The 19,434-nt window shown below is 42.6% G+C and overlaps 1 protein-coding gene across 9 annotated transcripts in view; it reads left to right on the top strand.

Annotated features, from left to right (window-relative positions):
- The window catches only part of NYAP2 (neuronal tyrosine-phosphorylated phosphoinositide-3-kinase adaptor 2), a 166,047-nt gene extending 152,630 nt beyond the window's left edge, over positions 1-13,417 (top strand). For 8 of the 9 annotated variants that reach the window (XM_083847816.1, XM_083847821.1, XM_083847819.1 and 5 more), the window contains one exon: positions 9,364-13,417. In XM_083847816.1, the coding sequence (XP_083703942.1) occupies positions 9,364-9,591 (228 nt within the window). In that variant the 3' untranslated portion in view covers positions 9,592-13,417. The remainder of the gene's footprint in view (positions 1-9,363) is intronic. The other variant, XM_083847817.1, reaches the window with a different exon arrangement.
- Positions 13,418-19,434: the final 6,017 nt, after the last annotated feature.

Here is a 19,434-nt window from a genome sequence, read left to right as displayed (position 1 = left end):
ATTTTCCTTTCTATTTTACAGTGAGCGAAAGGATGTATCATGGTGGGTTGCTTGAGTTCTGCATTCACTGCTTAGCAAAGGCATAGATTAAGTTTTGATTTTTCATAAGTAATCTCAATAGGAATTCACTTTGTGATGAACCACTGCATAAATGAGATGCATGAGACAACTTTACACGATATGCCTAATACAAGTTGCTCTACAGACTTTTACTTTAAACATAATAGCATTTACAGGATGTGTTAACTAATAGCAGATCAAGCAGTACATTTCAGACAGTTGTTTGGCTTAAAAAAATTAGCTTAGATGAGACAGATACATGTTTACAAATATGTTAATAATGCAAGGTCAGGAAGATCTATAGCCAGACTGTCAGAGTGAAAATGAAATGCAGGATGGTGAATTTATCATTTAGAGTTTGCTTTATTGATAGCCTCAGCAATAAACTGAGCGTAGCTGGAAAACTTGAGACATAGGAGTGTGTGTAGTGCTGATTCTGTATAAAGTAGCTGTGACATTTAGTAATTGGAAGCAATGAATCATGAAACTGGAGGTCTGGAGTCAGAGGTGCTGATGGTTTACTAACCATTTGCTAATTTAATTTTAGGATAAGTGTTAATTGTTCATAATCTCGAATCTTTGAGAATTCTTGGAGTTCCAAAGATTCTTTTAAACTGATTTTAAGTAGTGGATCAGTTGGGCCATAGAACACAGATGATGTAGTAAGTCTTTAAGTGAGTCCCATATTTAAAAAAGGTCTCTTACGATATTGCATCGTATAGTTACAGGATCTTCATTAAGTGGTAGAACAATTTTTACACGGACTCTATTTTTTTTTTTCCTGTAGTGGTATCATTTGGAAGAAAATATATTCCCAGAAGTTTAGAAATTCAGAGTAATGGAAATCAAAACACTAAACACAGCAATTCCTATGTTACAATATTATAATAGCCCTAAAATATGATGCACGTGCGGTTTTATAAGTTGAAATAGCAGGTGTCAGTGAACTCCTTTAATGTTAAATATATGGTGTAAGATTACAAGGTGTTCCTTCCTGCACAAATATTTTGTTAAAATTAAAACTGGTGTGCTAGGAGAATCCTTTCCCGGTGCTTAGATGTATTATCACCTGGATTCTAGTACCAAGTAAGACTCTGTGTTCCTAACACCTACATTATTTCTGCCACAGCAGACATAACAGGCTAACTGGCAAATGTTGATTTCCAGATCTCTGCCAGTAACATTAAAGATGTTATAAAAACAAAAATAGAAAATTTGCTTTTAGTGGCTTGTATTGCATTAGAAATGCAGAGGGAAAAAATCTTGAGAAAGCAGAACACACTTGTGTTTTCTCCCACTTCCAGTGTATTCTGTGTGTCAATCAGAAATGTACTGCTATCAAGGTTTATGAAAACATATGCTTAGTGCAGGCCATTGATACAGTTGTTTACGCTTTTTTCAGTTAATATCGCGCCCTATTCAAGGGAGAATGGAGTGTTTACTTGCGTCTCTTGAAGAAGTTGTGAAAGAACCGAGCAGGCAGTTTGTGAGGCGCTTAGCACATAGTGTGTGCCTGTGCTTGTGATGGGAGTATGGAATTGCACAGGGGTCATCTTCATGCGGTTGCTGGTATCGTAGGACACCTGCTAGAAAACACCTCAGGCACTTCCAGAGAATTTGCAGTCGCGTTAACAAGTGTCCCTGGTAGCGTTACCATGCACTGCTGGCTGCATGGAGAGCGTCTGCTTTCACAGCTCACGGTGCACATGCTGCGTGTTCCTGAACATGCTACTGCTTTTAGTCACCTCTGTGTTAATAATCAATTGTTGTTTTGAATTTAGCAGTAATGGAAGAACTGAGTAGCAGCACAGAGCTATATAACTGGCTAACTGTCCTGGGCCAAATTACTCGGTCTTCTGTGTCAATATTTTTCCAGAGTACCTCTGTCACAGAGAGATATGGCTGCAGATGTAGCCTGTAGCTTTACCCTCACTTACCAGCTTTTACAGCCACTGGAATTAGCAACGTTTAAGTGCAGTGCAATGTTTATAGCTCACAGTTAGCAACAGAAACCTTGTCCAGCATCATTTTCCAACCGCTTTTCAGAAGGCTTTTTCAAACATTGGAGTGTTTTTTACTATTTGTCTGAACAAACTGTAGTTGAATTCTTAGACCCGTGAAGTCAGTGGGCACATTCCTGTTGGCTTCTGGCAAGGTCCTCAGCGCTCAGAGCTTTTGAAACCTGATTCATGCTGAACTCCTGTGCTGGGCAACTCCCCTTTTGCACGTGTGCTAAGAGGATCTCCACGTCAAGCTAAGACTATCAGATAACACACCGTGAAGTAACTCTTGCTACTCACCATGGCCCTCCGCCACTTGCACCCATGGCACACGGCTACCTCCTAGGAGTCACCCTCCTGCGTGGAAATACCTTGCCCGGCCGGGTGGCTGGGACCCATCTGCATCAGAGCAAGTACCATCGAGAGTTTCAGTGGGAAAGAGAGTTTGGAAATTCCCGTATGAGAAAAGGCGACAGGGAGGGAGTACCTCTTCCTCCCAGAGGATGGTAAGTGGCTTTCAGAAAGCCTTTCTTCTTCACTTGTTGTAGCCTGCCAAGGCAAACCAGCATGCTTGGCTCTGCTGAGTGATGTGTAGCACTGCTCACAGATTGCACTGCTCATAGCTCACTTTGTGTACTGATACTGGAGACATTTCTAATAACCTCCTCCAAATGTCGATAATGTTTTTATTTCAGTATAATTTGCATTTGTTTAAGATCGCTTTGTTACAGCCTCATGTCAGCTCTTTGGCTTTCATTTTATCTATGGTATGCAGTTGTCATGAAGAAAAGAGCATTTGTACGGCATCCACAATCACACGTGTGTGATGTGGTTTTTCCCATCGTTCCTGTAAGTGAAGTCAAACTGTCCTGTAGGAGAGGGAGGACACTCAAAAGGACCAGAAGACAGCAGTATCTTTTTCAGCCCCATAATCCATACAATTTCAGCAATGTAATTGGGAACCTACAGTACTAGGAACAAATTATGGAAAGACCACTGTATCAGGGGACTCATTTATTGCTTCTGATTTACCTTCCAAAAAACCAGCAGCATAAAAATAGGCAAACCAGGAACTTGTCAGCCAAGATGTCACAAGGAAAAGCATTAGAATAAGATTTTGTATTGTCTAAGCCCTCATATAATGAAAAATACTTCTTTTAGGTCATTAAAGGTTCATACACCACAAAAGAAAACACTCATGGAAGTGTTCAGAACATGAAATATTGAGCGGTCAATTCAAATATTAGAAAAGTTTGCTCAAAAATTAATGAAAATGGGCAACGTCTTTGAATTTTGTGACTAGTAATAGTCTTCTCCCCCATGGAATTTATAGCAGCACGTATTTTCATGGGCACTCTTGTGAAACTGTATTGCACCTTTCAATGAAACATTTCCTGAAATGCCTCTCAGCATGACTGGGAAGCAGCATGAATTCATACAACCTGTGCTTCACCCGCTTGGCCTGGCTCCAGAGAAGTCCCCAAGTCGGGAGCAGAGGCCCCTGCGCTGCCGCTGACCCCGCAGCGAGGACGATGCTCTTTGGGTCCGGACAAGCAGAGTCGCACCCTGCACTTGTTCCTCTTGTCCCGGTGCAGCAGGAGCGCAGGGCACCTGCCTGCCCCAAGCATGGGGCTCACAATTAATCTTTCACGGGGCTCGGTTCGAGACAAGAGGATAGGAGTGGGACTTAGGTTGCACATAAGTCTTTTTGCCAAGACAGAGATTATCTGCGTATTTATGAATCTATTTATCTGTCACACACAAGCAAGTAAAATTTAATCACACTTAAGAAACAGAGTTCCAGGCCTGGTGCTGAGGGTATTTCACTCTATATTTTCAGTCTGGCTTCCACATTTTTCTTTTCACAGCCCTTGTATTTTTCATGTGGAAAGGCTGTGCTATATGGGATCATTTGGTTTGTATAAAGCTCAAAGGTGTCGTTGCATCTTTCTTCAGTAGTGTGCATGTGTTTAGCAACTCACAAAGAACTGCTTGTGCACTGCGTTCGTGCATTTCGTGTGGCACGTTGTGTCCTCTGGGTGAAAGTCCAATTCCTGAAGGGCCAGAAAGTCCTATCCCATGTTCTCAGTTGTCACCAACAAAGAGATGCAAGATGTTTGCTGTACTTTTTAACTCCAGCTAGCAGGTGTGGAAAATCACATCCATCAGTAGCTGCTTAATCATGTTACTGGAGAATATTTCCTTCTACCTTTTTTCCATCCATAACTGTTACTCTCTTTGCTGAACAAAACTATTGTGCTTAGTTAAGAAATGGGGAAGAACTATGCTAGTTTTCATTTAAGTTTCTTGTTTAGACATCCACATTTGAGCACTTTGTGAACCCACTGCCTGCCTGATGGGCAGAGCAATGCAGGTGCAGGCTGCTGGGGCTGGCATCGCTCTGCCAGAGCTGTAGGGGTGCCTGGGGCCAGGGCAGAGCCCATGCCAGGGCAGGAGAAAATAGAAATAGTCTGCTGTGACACCAGGCAGGGCCTGGCAGCGTGAGTCACTGCCTGTTCCCCAAAGCCTCTTCTGGGTTTTCTCCAGGATTATGACTTTTTCTCAATAAATTCTGATGTGGCGGAGAGCTATGGAGCGTACTGCCCTCTGGTTGGAGGACCTGTCCTCTAAGAGCTGTTGGGCTGTACATGTTCTGCCCATCAAACCACTGCCCCAAGACAGTTCTGTGATCTTGGTCAGGGCAATCTAATTTAACTACAAATTTGTAAACCCTTGGGACTGTTTCTTGTATTTCTAGAATGATGCAAAATATCAGTCCATTGAGGTAAGAAGAAAAAAATACAGGCCCGCTGCTAATGGGGGCACCTACACACACACAAATACACCAGTCATGCTTCCTGTGACGAGGGATAGGGTTTGTCTCGTTTGTCTCTCAGATCTTCATAAAGCATTGAAACACTCACCAGGAGTGATCTTTTGGGCTCTATCTTTTACTCAGAAAGATTTTCTTAGATGAAATATTTTGCATTATGTTTTGAGGATGTGTAAAGTTGTTGGTGTTACCGCTTTTTCTTAATTGAAAGATGGTTTATAATGTTATTTCTTGTTCTGTGGCACTGCCAACATAAAATCTGAGAGTGTTTAACAGATCATCGTAAAGGTTACTTCTAATGTTTTGGGAATAAAATTATCAGAGGAATAAGGGCAGATACTAAAAGTAAGGTGACAACACATTGGTATCTCCTAAGGCCTTCCGGAAACTTATTATTTAAAACTGTGTGGAAGAATTCACTTTTGCGTAGTGGAAGAGGTTTCTTGCGTTTTGTTGTTGTTGTTGTTGATGTTCAAGTTTGGAACAAACATTTGCTTTAAATAAGATTTTTGAGGAAAATTCTTGCTCTCTCTGATTTTGAAGATAAATTGTGTCTTAGGCCCCAGATAATTTAACAAGAAGAAGAATCAGCAAATTTCCCAGTTCATGAGTGATTGTGTGGCAGCCTGATCCACCTGATATGGAGTGGTCAGGAGAGCCCTCCTGTTCTTACAGGCCTCATGGTAGATGCTGCCTCTTTCTTCCCTTTTCAGTAAGAACAGGCTTTGGGCCAAGACTCTTCAGTCAAAATCGACTTTGCTTCTCCTGTGCTGTGTCTCGTTGGCTGCTAGCACCAGTGTGATGGGTTTTGCGCCTGTGTGCCTACATCCACATCTGCAGCCAAGCTCTGACATGCTGCCGGATGCATACAGGACCCATGTGCTCTGGGATCCTCCAGGAACAGGAGAGTCATATAGCTGTACATAGAATGAATGCTCTACTTTTTTCTGTAAATTAACTTGTAACATCATTATTTTTTTTTGTGTCTCTCACATTAAATAAATCCTTTGTTATGATAGAGCAGTGATATTAACAACCTGGTGCATGACCACAGGAGCCAGCTGAAGCCAGAAGGGAGGGAGGATATGAAAAGAATTAGTACTGGAGCGAAGCGTGAGCCCCGTCGGTTCAGCAGTCACAGAAAGGATTAGGCCTAAGTCCACAGTGCTAAACACTTGAGCTTTAAACACCTCAGTAGTAGCCCTACTGAAGTCATCAAAGGTTATTGCTGTGATTTCACAGTGTGCTGAGTGCTGTGCTGGCTTGGGAGCCTTGGTGCCCATGGTTTGTCTGACAGACACTGAAAGTTTAGATAACACTCTTTGGGATTTCATATTAGCAATATGGGCCCTTCACTACAAGAAGGACATCGAGGCCCTGGAGTGTGTCCAGAGAAGGGCAACAAAACTGGTGAGGGGTCTCGAGCGCAAGTCATATGAGGAGCGGCTGAGGGAGCTGGGGTTGTTTAGTCTGGAGAAGAGGAGGCTGAGGGGAGACCTCATTGCTCTCTACAACTTCCTGAAGGGAGGTTGTGATGAGGAGAGGGTTGGCCTCTTCTCCCAGATAACTAAAGATAGGACTTGAGGAAATGGCCACAAGTTTCACCTGGGGAGATTTACATTAGATATCAGGAAACACTTTTTCTCTCAAAGAGTGGTCAGGTGCTGGAATGGCCTGCCCAGGGGGGTGGTGGAGTCACCGTCCCTTGTGGTGGTCAAGAAACACGTGGACAATGTGCTACAAGATATGCTGTAGTAGCTTAGTGGGTAGTATTGGTGATAGGAGGATGGTTGGACTACATGATCTTGTAGGTCCTTTCCAACCTTATGTTTCTATGATTCTGTGATTATTGTCATACCTGTGTATGGTATGGAAGGCTTAGCCCTCAAGCAAAAATAACATTGAAAAAAACACTAGTCTTAAAAACCTCTGTCCTGGAATGTGGGAATACTCAAACTCGTCATAGTAAGTGATTCTCTAACTGCTACGCAATATGGTGGCCAGTATAAAATAGGATTTGGGAGCTGTCTACACTTAGGTTTATTTTAGGGGCTGTTGTTTAAGGGGGTGGCAGAGTGTCGGTGTAACTGATACATTCTGCAACAACATTTCTATCTTTGGGAGGCTGCAACTGGTATTTTAGAGCTTAGCATGTTAAAATCCCACTTCAGAGCCCTTGCATCCCATGGATTAGCTACCAGAAGACGCTGTGCTGGCAACTCTGCGCGTAGTGTGATGGCGGGAGCGTGGGTGGCGTGGTGGTAGCACCTTGCACTGTCGGACATGCCGGGGCTGTGCTCGTGATGCAGGGGAACTGAAGCGAGCCGCAGGCAGCTGAGGGGCTGGTGTTAGCGTGCTGTTTGCTGACGGGATGGTTGTGGAGGAGAAGGTGCTCCTGATGTCTGCAAGGGGCAGTTGGCACCCAAGCGCTGTTGTCTTCAGGTTCAGCCCAGAAGGCGGTGTGCCACCGTGTGTTGTCCATGTTGTGTTTAACGAATTGTGTGCAGACTTGTGTTGTCCCTGTGCTGCCTCACATAGGAGGACCCAGCCAAAGCGAAGACACTGCTGCGTAAGTAGTAACACGTCACCGATGAATAGCGTGGCAGGAAATCTGCCCCACATTGGGCCTCGTCCAAAGATGCGTGGAGTCGCCCGGGGGGCGGGGAGGAACAAGTATCTCCATTTCGGTGAGTTTTGGACCAGGCCTGGGCACCCAAAGAGAGAAAGTCTGAAGGTCGTGGCAGACGGCATGCCTCACACCTGCACCATGTTAGATCACCACTGAGGTGAAACCCAAGGATGGGATTAGAAAGAGCAGGCGTGGTGGGCTTCCAGAAGTCTTTCAGTTCATCCGTGCAGGAGGATACCCCACAGATACTTTGCCCCTGTAACTCTAAATTCTTAAGAACATTTGAGAGCAAAGCTCCTATTGTGGTCTACCTGAAATACTATGTAATGTATAAAGCAAGGTACCCAAAATACTATTTAACGTATAAGGCAAGGTAAACTTGTTTTTGTTTCATAAAGAGAGGTAATTTTATCTGAAATTGTTTTATTTTGTGTCAGCCATTAAAAACATTCTGTTACATGTATTTTTTGAAAAACACTACATTTCTGTATTCTCTTTATTTTTCTGTTTGGCTGCATTGTTTGTTTTTACCTTTTCTTGTTCACGTTTATTCCTTTTGCTATTTCTTGCTATAATCTGAACATTATCTATTTATCCATAAAAGCTAAATGCATTTCAAGCTGACCACAAAAGCTGTAGCAGTCAATGACCGTTTCTTTGTTGGCTTCTAAGAAGACCAATCCCCAGTGCTAGGAACTTGGTGCATGCCCACACTTAGCATTTTCAGATTTGTAGTCGAAATGTATATGCATTGTTGAATATACTCACATATTCCTAATAATAAACACACGTTTCCTTCATGAATCATAAAATGCTGCCAAAGTATTACTGTACATGTGCATTTGCATGACAAGATCAGAGATGTACTTGGACAGCCCCTGCAAATGTATGGCATGCATTTACTTACAAATCCCTAATTTATGACTAATGTGGAAAGTAGATTTTGGGAGACTTAAGAAATCACTTCGGATTTGCAAGTAAGTGCTCAGAGGAAGTTCTCTGTTCTGCAGGTATAGTGTGTGATCCAAATACGATAAGCCCTTTCAAGATAGTTTAGTATTTGGCATTTCAGTTCCAGTCTAAAGCATTTGAAGGCACACACATTTTCAATCATGTGAGCACCCCACTGAACTCTAATGAAGCCACTTTCTCAGGCTTTGGCAGGGCTGTGACATATACTTACAACTAAACATATGCTAACCTCTTTTTCTGGATCAGGATCATGTTTGGAAATATTCTACATGTGTGAAGACATGGAGTTTCTAAACAGTTGATGCTTTCCAGTTAATGAAATATCATCATAGAGGAGGATAGGTTAATCCATATAATTCACATGGAGTTCATTAAATCATTTAAAAAAAAATTAAACACAGAGTTATATTTAGCTTGACACTCACAAGTGTTAACACCATGCTTTTAATGTGACAGATTGGATTTGGAAAGCAATATAAAACATGGTTTTGAGTGTATAGAATTTTTTATTTCCACAACTTAAGGACATTGTTAAGATCCATGTGCCTTTTTAAGATCTATTCCATCATTTAAAATCCAAGTAGTGCTAGTTTGCTGAAAACATTTATCTTTATTAGCTTTCAGTGCTCTGGAGAAGTTAGAAAGGGGACCTTTTATTACCATTTTTTTTCCCCATAGGGTAGTAGTTAGAAGTGAAGACTGACTTTGTTTCTGTTGTTGGCATAGAGATTTTTTGTTCATGAGACAAATGAGAGTATTTCAAGAGTAATGCTAACTTGGAAAGAAACAATGTCATCAATTCATGGCCAAATAGTTATTTGTATGCTTTTTCTTTTTCCTTTCTTTCTATCCTTTTTTCCCCCTAACAGGTGACGTGTATGCAGTGGTTGCAAGGGGACCATACAATGCTGGATATGATTGAGAAAAAACGTTGCCTCTGCAAAGAAATAAAAGCTCGACAGAAATTAGAAAAAGGACTCTGCAAACAGGACAGCATGCCTATTTTACCGAGTTGGAAAAAGAATACCGGGACCAAGAAATACAGCCCTCCTCCTTACTCCAAACAACAGACTGTTTTCTGGGACACTGCAATTTGACAGGCGTGTGGAGGATGCCCTCTCCACCATGTTGCACCATGCACAGGTAGCCAGCTTTCTTAATAAGGCAAAGGCTCTAGCATAAGACTTACCTGCAGGTGGTGAACTTCCTAGGAAAAAACACACCCATACAGTGCTCACCTGTCAATCAAGAGAGAGATTTAAGTTTCTGACTGGATTAAGACATACATATTTATCCAGGATTTTTTTGGATCCAGAAGATATCAGAATGTAAATATTTTGCCGATATATTGAAAACACCCAAACTAATGACACTGCTTAAATATATATATATATCTATAAATTCAAAAAAATTTATGAAGAATTTTACTATATAATGTTACTGTTATACTGTTTTATTAACTATTTTCTATGTGGTATTCTAATGCTCCCCTCTGACCCCCTTCCCCCCCACCATTTTATTTCTCTTACCTGCCTAGATTTGGACTCTGTACAAAAGCATGTGGTTGTACCTTTTGTTTAACATGACAATGTACAAAACAACTCGGTGCTAGGGCTGTAGAAGTTACCTAGAGTTGTGCTCATTAGACATCCTTAGCTATTTTGGGGGAGGGCTGGACAAGGGAGAGAGTTTTGGTGGGAAACAACAAAACTGCAAGCAATGCAAATACAAGTGCTCGATGTGGATGCCCAAGTTGCATTTACAACACAAATTGTTCTGCATCAGTTTTCTCTTAATCACATAAATTGCCCTTGGTTTTATCCTAATCAGTTATTAAAATCTCCAGCTATAATTATTTGGCCAAGAAGGGAAACTAAATTTTCTGCAGAAAAGCCTGCGACAGAACCTCCTCCTTCATGACCTTCAGCTGGCTAGCGGAGACCATGGTTCACTGTGACTGAGTGTTGTACAGCCCGTGGCGAGGAGCCCCAGTCGTTAGCAGGTCAAGGCCGTGGCCCTGCAGCCACGGCTCCTGTCCGCATTTGTCTTTGGTCCAGAAAATAAAGGTGACAAAACCTGTTTACATGTTTATTAGTTTTAAATCCAGCAACACGTCCTGTGTCAGGTTACCTTGTGTTACCTATGAAGACTGGCATTCAGACCCCCAAAAGCTGGTAGGGAGATCTCCCTTGATTTCATGTGGTTTTGGAGCAGAGGCCATATAACCATCCTCCCAGGTACGCCACGTCGTCTCCCTGGCTGCCTCTGCAATTGGCTTACAATCGTGTATTATATCACACCCACTTTAGCAGAATATTATGTCATGACCAAAGAATTATGACCTCCTGGTTTTAACGGGAGAAAAAGATGGCTTATGCTGATTATGAGGGTGAAATCTATGAGGTGAAAAATCTTCCAAAAGAAGCTGTTGAGAACAAGGGAAACTTGTACTGCTGTGGAATTGTGGAATGGAAAAAAAAATCTATGGCATATATTTTGTATATTTAAATTTCTATGTGTCTGAAATTTGGTAGCACAAAAGTTCCTCTTTAAAACAATCATTTTAGTATTATATTCTCTGAGAAGAAAAGGTGTGTTGTTTGAAACTTCTTGTTATATTGGCTTTTCTTTGAAATTCTATTGACAGCATTGCCACAGCTGTAATTGCTGATCAAAAAAAAACCAAAAATATCAAATTTTAGAAGGTTTTTGTAATCTATATTGCTAAAGTTTTGAGTTTGAGTAATGCTTTATCAGTAGTAGTTTCTTTTCAGCCTCTGAAATAAAGTTTTTAAATATTTTATAACTAACTAATGTATATTTTGATGTCCAAACTGAGATTTCTGTAAAAGATAAAGTGTGTGTTTATATGTGCTTATGTATATTAGCATTATTGTGTATGTATATATGCATATGTATACACACATATATATGTATATATGCATGTATCTATTTATACTCATAAATGTGTGCATTAAATATTTGTGTGTGTTATGAATATACAGTGGCTGGAATGGGTACGCAATTAAAATGCAGATTTAAAGAGCCCCTCACAGCCCAAATGACAGAAGAAATGAAAAACTCCAGAGGCTGTGAAGGAATCTTTGAATACATGTTACATCCACAACACCAACTCTACATTCTGCTTATTCTCTTTTTTTAAAGAAAGAAAATGGCAGAAGAAAAACTCAAGAGATCTCGCAAAGTTCCAGAATCTCCTGGAAAGAAGACGACTTGTTGGTCGTGAAGAATCTGTTGAGATAACAGGTTCATTGTTCAGAAAGCGTTTATGCTTTGTCTTCCTTGTTATGTGGCAAGAGAAGAACTTCTCATAACCATGTGTGAAATACTCAGCTCAACCCCTTCCCTCCGCTGCACTAAATCTCTGGCAACAAAAGCAAAGCCAGCATTCAGGCAGTCCCGGTACTTCTTCTCTGCGCTGCTCTCCTCCTGGAGCAGTCACTTCAAAGCCCTGCCGAAGCACTGGCTTTGCAGTCCAGACCCGTGGGTATGCTCGGGCACTGCGGTGTCAAGCCCTTTGGAGGATGGCAAACATTAATGTGAACAGTTACCGTGTTTAAAAGTGTTTGTTCATGTTGTGTCCTTTTCATATCAATGCGTAATAGGAATAATGATCAGGGAATTGAAGCATTCTTGTCGTAAACACACTTGCTTGTACATTCAGCCTGCCATAAAAGCCACTCAATGTTTTGCTTCTATTACTCAATGCTATTTATGTTGTCCTTAAATAACTGCCCATGTGCTTCCAGACCTCCATTGTATCCCATGGAAACAATGGCTTTTTGTTTTAAAGTGCAACACCACATGAAAAAGTAAAATATAACTTAGCACTTACCTTCCAAGCACTTTAGAAATGTGGACTGAACCTCATGCTTGCGAGAATCATTTTACAGAGGAGGGGAGTGAGGCTCAGGCTGAGTGATTTCCAAAGGTCACAGACAGAGCCTGGGCTCGACAAGCATTTCCTTCTGTCCGGTGATTGCTGGCTCGCCCCATCGCTCGAGTAAAAGGTGCGTCGTACTGCCCAGAGCGTGCTGTCAAAACGCTGTTCACACATTTCCCACGTCACCTATTGTCTCAGCAGTTTCTGTGTCACAGGGTGAATGACAGTGCTTAGTTACATGCACTCATTGAAGCTGTAGTCTGTATAAATATGCAATCTGTATATACATACAGATCACATATATACACACACTTATGAAGACTGTATATATGAAATTGTTTGGTATGCACTTATTTTGCTTTAAACTCCTGAAGTTAAACATTATTGTGTAGCAATTTGTGTAAAGTGCACTGTGATTTCAAGAAAGCACAGTAAAGTCACAGGTCTTGTTATTCTTGCACTAAAAATGTGTTTACGTATATTAGCCAATGTATGTCTACTTTATTGCTCCTTATGACAAATTAAAGCAAATGGTATAAAATGGTATGTTATTTTGTTTGTTTGGGTTGTTTCTTTTTAAGTGGACAACAGCACTATGTTTTTAAATTACAGGGTTTTTAAATAAAATGAAATCATTCTGTGTTCATTCCAATGTAATACATTTACCAATATCTTAAAATTGAATGTCATGTTGCTTTTTTTCATATTTCATTAGAAATTGTCAGGTATGTGCCTGAGATTGTGTAGGAGTAAGGAGTAGCTAGAGGCTAACTGTAATCATATATTACTAGCCGTTTCTATATACACAGTATAAATACATATTAATTTTCTTTTCATTTTTGTACTTGATTTTTTTAGGTAAGATGTAATTAAATGTACTTTGATACTTCTGAAGTAATAAGATGTTGTTTGAAGATCAATTCTGCTTTCTTTAGTGCATTGACAATATTTTACAATATTTTAGTGCTTATTTATTTGTGCTCCAGTGTAATTATAATAAAAAGCAATAGTTTAAAATATTTGGCTGTTCATTTTCATTCGATGGTTTCATCTTAAAGCTGTGTTGTTCACTAGGGATTAGGCAGAGATTGCTTGGAAGGAAAGTCAAGTCATAGATGTGTATTTATAGAATTCCCTAGGCACATTTGTAATTGCATCATTTGTTGAGGGAAATCAATGAATTGCTTTAATAGGTTAGTATTTGCAAGACATGCCTGGTTGCATCTAATGCCATGAGTGCCATCCTCCAGTAAATGCTCATGATAAGATTTCTCTGAAGAGCATCCAGAAGATTTTTCTTCAAGTACCTATCAGAGTTTGGGACGGAAGATGGTCACATCAAAGACTGTTCTTTGGAGATCTCCGCATTTGTAGAATATCCACTAAGGGGAGAAGGACCCATCATACCCTCCATAAAGCTCTAAAAAACCTATCTAAAAGTCAGTGTAATTTTATGTGGATCCGGCCAGAAGCTTTACTCCTATTGGGATGTAAATCACTCTGAACGTCCGTGGGGCAGTGGGGGACAGGACAGGAACTGCGGAGGAAGGAGAGCACCTGTACAACCTTGCAAATGATACTGATATTCTAGTGCTGTTTTTCATTACGTGGATTTTGTTGAAGTTTTGTAGACTGGATTCTGTAACTGAGAATCTCCCATCCTAAATTTTTGAGATGAGATTTTATAATATAAAGATTCCAAGAGCAAGTAAGCAACTATTTAAAAAAGAACCCAGTAAGGAGCAGTAATGTTCTTTCTGTAGCACTGACACCAGTGCTACATTATTCATGTTTGTATGTATCTGTATGCAGAATGGATCTAGCGGGACTCTTTTGGTTGTCTTCTGCAGGAGCTGATTCTGAATCAGGTTGCAGATATCCAAAAAGTGCTTTCCAAGAGCTTTCCTGCTCCTGGACCCACATGCTTTCCCTGAGGCACAGCCCCTCTCTCTTCAGCAGCAACCCCACTGCTAATGCCTGTGAAACAGCTGAAGAGCTTCGCTACCTCCTTCTGCTCCTCTTCCTCTCTGCAGCCACTGCCATGGACGTTCAGAGTGACTCACCCTCCAAAGCAAACTGTGGCCTTTTGTCCTAGGCTTGGTATTTTACAGGGAAATCTTATAGGGATGACTAGAAATGAACAGAACAAGGTTTTGCAAGGATTTCTCCAAAGATCTCCAGACCTAAAAGAGAACAAGGTATTTTTCTGTCAGTTTAAGAGTCAGGTTGTGTCTATTCTTTTCAGCAGGACAGTTCACAAAGTCCAGCCTCCTAGCTCCTTTCCAAAGACCTTCTAGCATGCCCCCCAACATCCGTGCCCTCCCCATGCTATGCCTGACTACTGCTGGAGGCAGTGGCAACTGAACCAGAGAAGGAATGAAGGGGGAGGATTGCCAAATGCAGCAAGGAGCATAAATCTGGGGCAAAATCAGATTTTTTTTCCTATTTAGAATATGTGCATTGGCTTGCTTTGCCACTGCAGAAACACTTTCTATGTGCCATTGTTTCTTAAACAGAAGAGGTTTAAATTAAAAGGAGACAAGACCATAAAAAGCAATGGTTGAGTTTTACACTTGCATTTTCTCTAAGTTTATTTGAAAGTCGAAAGGTGTCTGCAGTGCTATATCTTGGGTCTCTGCTCCCTTTGCATTTTAAAAGCTGTCACAATAACACTGGCTGGAGTTACTGCTGTTTCTTCACTGCAGTCATTCAGAGTGACCTTAGCTGGTGCCAGAGTGGCTGCGAAGCAATTAAAGCAGGCAGGGGCCTGTCTTGCTGGGGAACAAGTAACCTGCCCTGAGCAAAGCGGAGAAGTCGAGCAGCCGTTAGAGGAGTGATGGGCCAACATCCCTCTGATCTATGGCCAGAGCTGACAGAGCTGGCAAGGGAACTGCAGGAAACTAAATAAAATTTACAAAAACTAAAGACAACTGAAAAGAAACACTGCTCAAAGGCAAGACTGAACACATTTGGCATTTATTTTCTAAACCTGCCAACATCTCTTTTATGGTACAGTTTTGCCTTTAAAACAAAATTACATACCTGTCACCTATTAATTGAGATTTTTGGCACAATGATGGGTGATTGTTTTAGTGCTCTCCCCACCTGTGGCATCATCTTTCTTTGTCCTCTTCTCTCTTTCTGTCTCAATCATTTCTTTCATGGTGTGCTTTGGGAAATATATTTGTAGGTACCAGTGAGAGTTCCCCTCTCCTCTTTTGTTCCTTTTAGTGTTGTACTCTGTTCTCAGCTGGCTCCATGCTCCCTAACCCTTCATGAAAATGTACAAAGAAAGCAGGAGCAGGAAGCATCATCAATTTCATTTTAAATAATAACATTTATCGCTGCTGGTCTGAGTGTATATACAGCAAGCTTTATGAAGGGATTCAGACGTGCCTAAAAAGAGTGGATAAAACTTGGAGGTACTGAGAAGCTACATACTGGGCCATGGCTACTGGCGTACTAGCCAGTCAGCAGCGAAGCTAATGGCTAGGCTGGTGGTCACATTTCTCCTGGGCTTTAACATCCTCACCCCAAAAGCAACTTTGGGTGGAGGAATAGAAAGAGTAGGCATTAGGGGAGAGGTTCTCTGACTGCAGCTGGCAGGACATCAACGCAGGCCAGGAGGAAGTAAAATGAAGTATATTAAAACTAAGGAAAACTTTTCCCATACACCTTCTCCCCCAGCTCTCACCTCTCTCGTGCACATCTCTTGCGCCATGAGCAGCCCGCAGCGGTGGCTCAGGAGCTCTGCCTACCTCTCCTAGCCCTGAGGAAGCTGGCAGAGGAGTCCAAGAGCTTCACCTTCAAGCAAGGTACGGGTGTGGACCTGGCACCTTCCTGCACTGTGCCTGGCCCTGGGGTTGGAGGCAGCAAAATGGGTGACAAACCTGCTGGGAACTCACTGCAGCCTCTGAGGAGCAGGGGCATTGTAGGAGGTAGTGTAGGGCACATCAGCTGGGATGACAGGAGATGATGGGATTTGGGAGAGGATGGGCTTCTGGGGCTGGGCTTCTCAGGGAGCTGGGTTGCTTTTCCTTCAGCGGGCCAGTGATGGTACATGTGCTTCTGGCACAACTGGGCCTTGTGCTCAGAGGCTTCACTTGATCCAAATCCAGCCATAATATGTGACTGAATCATTTTACCAGAATACATGATTTACTCTGAGATGCAATTTGAATTTAGTAGAAATGTTTTCTAAATCCTTGAGAGAAACGTGAAATGCATTGGATTAAACCACTTCACATTTATAGATGTACATCTTTACAGATGTAACCAAAATAAAAATAAAACTGCTGCCTCAAGGTTACATTAAAAAAATAAAAAAAAAAATAAAAATCCAGGCATTCCAGGAAGATGAAAAGGCGTGAGGTGGCCACCACAGAAGGGCCCCATCCTGAGGAGGACAGGGGGAAGCAGCTCGGGCTCCCTGGCTGACAGCCCCACCGTGAGGGACAGGCTGTCATGCCTTGACAAAGGCTGGGTCTCACAACCCAGGTTGAGGGAGTGTGGCGGTTGGAGTTAGGGAGTGAGAAATGGCTGGGAAAATGGCGGCAAATGCTAAACGTCAGGCTCCAGTGCAAGAAAGCCACTGAGGTGAGCCGGCAGTCAGAGCTCTGGTCTTCAGCCTGCGAGACAAGCAGGGGCACAGCTACCCCATGCTCAGGTCTGCCAAGTGGGCTTTGGGCTGACAAGATTCCTGTGGGTCATGCCCGCCATCTTGAGGAAGCATCCCAACCTCCCTCCTGTGCTCTCATTTCAGATAATGGCGGCGTTCTGCATGTTTCCTGTGGGGACAGGCCCTGTGCTGGCTGAGGTGAAAACAGGCAGAGCGCTGTGGCCGTCTCAGAAACATCACCCCAGATGACAGGAGATCACAGGGGTGCAGTTCTCCAGCATGTGTGACACCCACCAAAAGGTAAACTCTGAAAAATTATTTGACCGCTGTGCTGTGTTCCCACAGAAAGGCGGTGCACCGTCTGGGGAGGTGGGGGAGGCGCGCCCTGGCTGTCAGTGCAGGAGGGGAGCCTGCACTTCCTCAGCCACCACTCCTAATTGAATTTCTCTGGGCCGTGTGCTCTATGACCTTATACTTTGTTTAGACATTAGCACCTCTACAAAGTGGGTGTTAAATGGTGCTGTTATGGTTGGTAACTTTTTTATGTTCGCTTGAAGAGTGTAAATGATTCTACAAGGTGCCAGGCAATGGAAAATCAGCCTTCCCTGGGTCTCCAGCTGGCTGGTGTAATTCAAAGTAACTCCTGTGGAATTCGGCTCCCATCAAAGAGCTCTTTTCCTTCCTAAATTCTTCAGGTTTCTGTTAGCTGTTCTTGTAAACACAACAACTGAATCTCTAGTGTAGAGGCATTCACTTTCTGCCTGGCTTTTAGTCTCACCTGAGTTTCTGCTGTGTGGTCCATCCAAGAAGTCTGAACCCAACACTTTCTTTCCCCTGGCTCTTATCCTGTGTGTGAGAAAGGTCGTGATATAGTGACAGAAACTACATATGCAATAACCTGACAGGATAAATTCTCTATGGCAAGTTTTTGCCTGGCCGGACAGTGCCTGGCTTGTCAGGTAGTAAGGCAGCGAGCTCCAGCAGGGCTGGTGGCACTTCCCTACAGGTGGCTGTGGTGAACTGGGTTGTGCTGGGACACACTGTGGCATTGGAAGCAATGGGTTTGGGAAGCGGAGCCGTGATGAGGTCTCCATGCAAAATTTTGTCTGACTGATTTGCAGCAGGCTGTAAGGTTGCCCCAGTCTGTGCCATCACCCCCTGGATGCTGGTTTCTGGGCTAGGCAGCAGCAGATGCTGTTCTAGACTGACATGAAGATCGAGAGATTTCTGAACAATACAGATATGAGGCCTCTTTTGTGTATTTTCAAGCAGTGGAAGAAAGTCAAGCAGGAATAAAAAATAAAGACTGATTCAAAAGAATGAATGCACCAGGGGAAAACATTGTGTCCTCCTGGCATACATTTCTGCTGTGCTGTTATAACCATATGAACTGTGGGGATGTTGCTTCACCCTCTGAATTGTTCCAACTGAAATTTCTGCACACACCATCTGTAAACCTTCCTGCTATGTTCTGGCCATTTTTCCCCTTGAACATTGTGACAGTACGTCTGGCCTAACTTCTTAAAAGGCACATAATCTAGTGGTACCACAGAAGAAGAGATGGAATATCCAAAATAACTGAAATCCTATGTGTTCAGGCTATTAAAGGCTGCAAGCAATGCCTCAATCAGGACCTGCCAATGCAAGACAAGGAGAGTGTGGTCAGCAGGGGAAAACCTGCGGTACTGTACACTGAGTTAAATGTTTGAAAATGAACATCTATAAGGGTAATCCGACCCTGAACGTGTGCACCCGACCCTGAACGTGTGCGGGATTTGCTGCTCCACCTGGATCCATACAAGTCCATGGGTCCGGATGGAATTCATCCCAGGGTGCTTAAAGAGCTGGCTGACATCATCGCAGGACCTCTCTCAACTATTTTTCAACGATCTTGGGAATCTGGAGAGGTCCCATTGGACTGGAAGCTGGCAAATGTGCCAATTTTCAAGAAGGGTAAGAAAGAAGACCCTAGCAATTACAGGCCTGTCAGTCTCACATCAGTGCCTGGTAAAATTATGGAGAGGATGATCCTTGAAGTTATTGAAGCGCACCTGGGGGACAATGCAGTCATTGGTCCCAGCCAACATGGGTTCATGAGGGGTAGGTCCTGCCTAACAAATTTGATTTCTTTTTATGATAAGATCACCCATCTAGTCGATCAAGGGAAACCAGCTGATGTGATCTTTTTGGACTTCAGCAAAGCTTTTGACATGGTTTCCTGTAGGATCCTACTGGACAAAAAGTCCAGCGTACAGCTAAACAAAAACATCATGCGATGGGTGAGCAATTGGCTGACAGGCAGGGCTCAAAGGGTTGTGATAAATGGGGCCACATCTGGCTGGCGGATGGTCACTAGTGGAGTCCCTCAAGACTCCATTTTAGGGCCAGTCCTCTTCAATGTTTTTATAAATGATTTGG

Source organism: Anser anser (genome assembly GCF_964211835.1).
Source record: "Anser anser genome assembly, chromosome: 9".
In the NCBI taxonomy this organism is placed as follows: Eukaryota; Metazoa; Chordata; class Aves; order Anseriformes; family Anatidae; genus Anser; species Anser anser.
The sequence above is the reverse complement of the archived record's forward strand: the minus strand, read 5'-3'. Positions and strand labels throughout refer to the sequence as shown.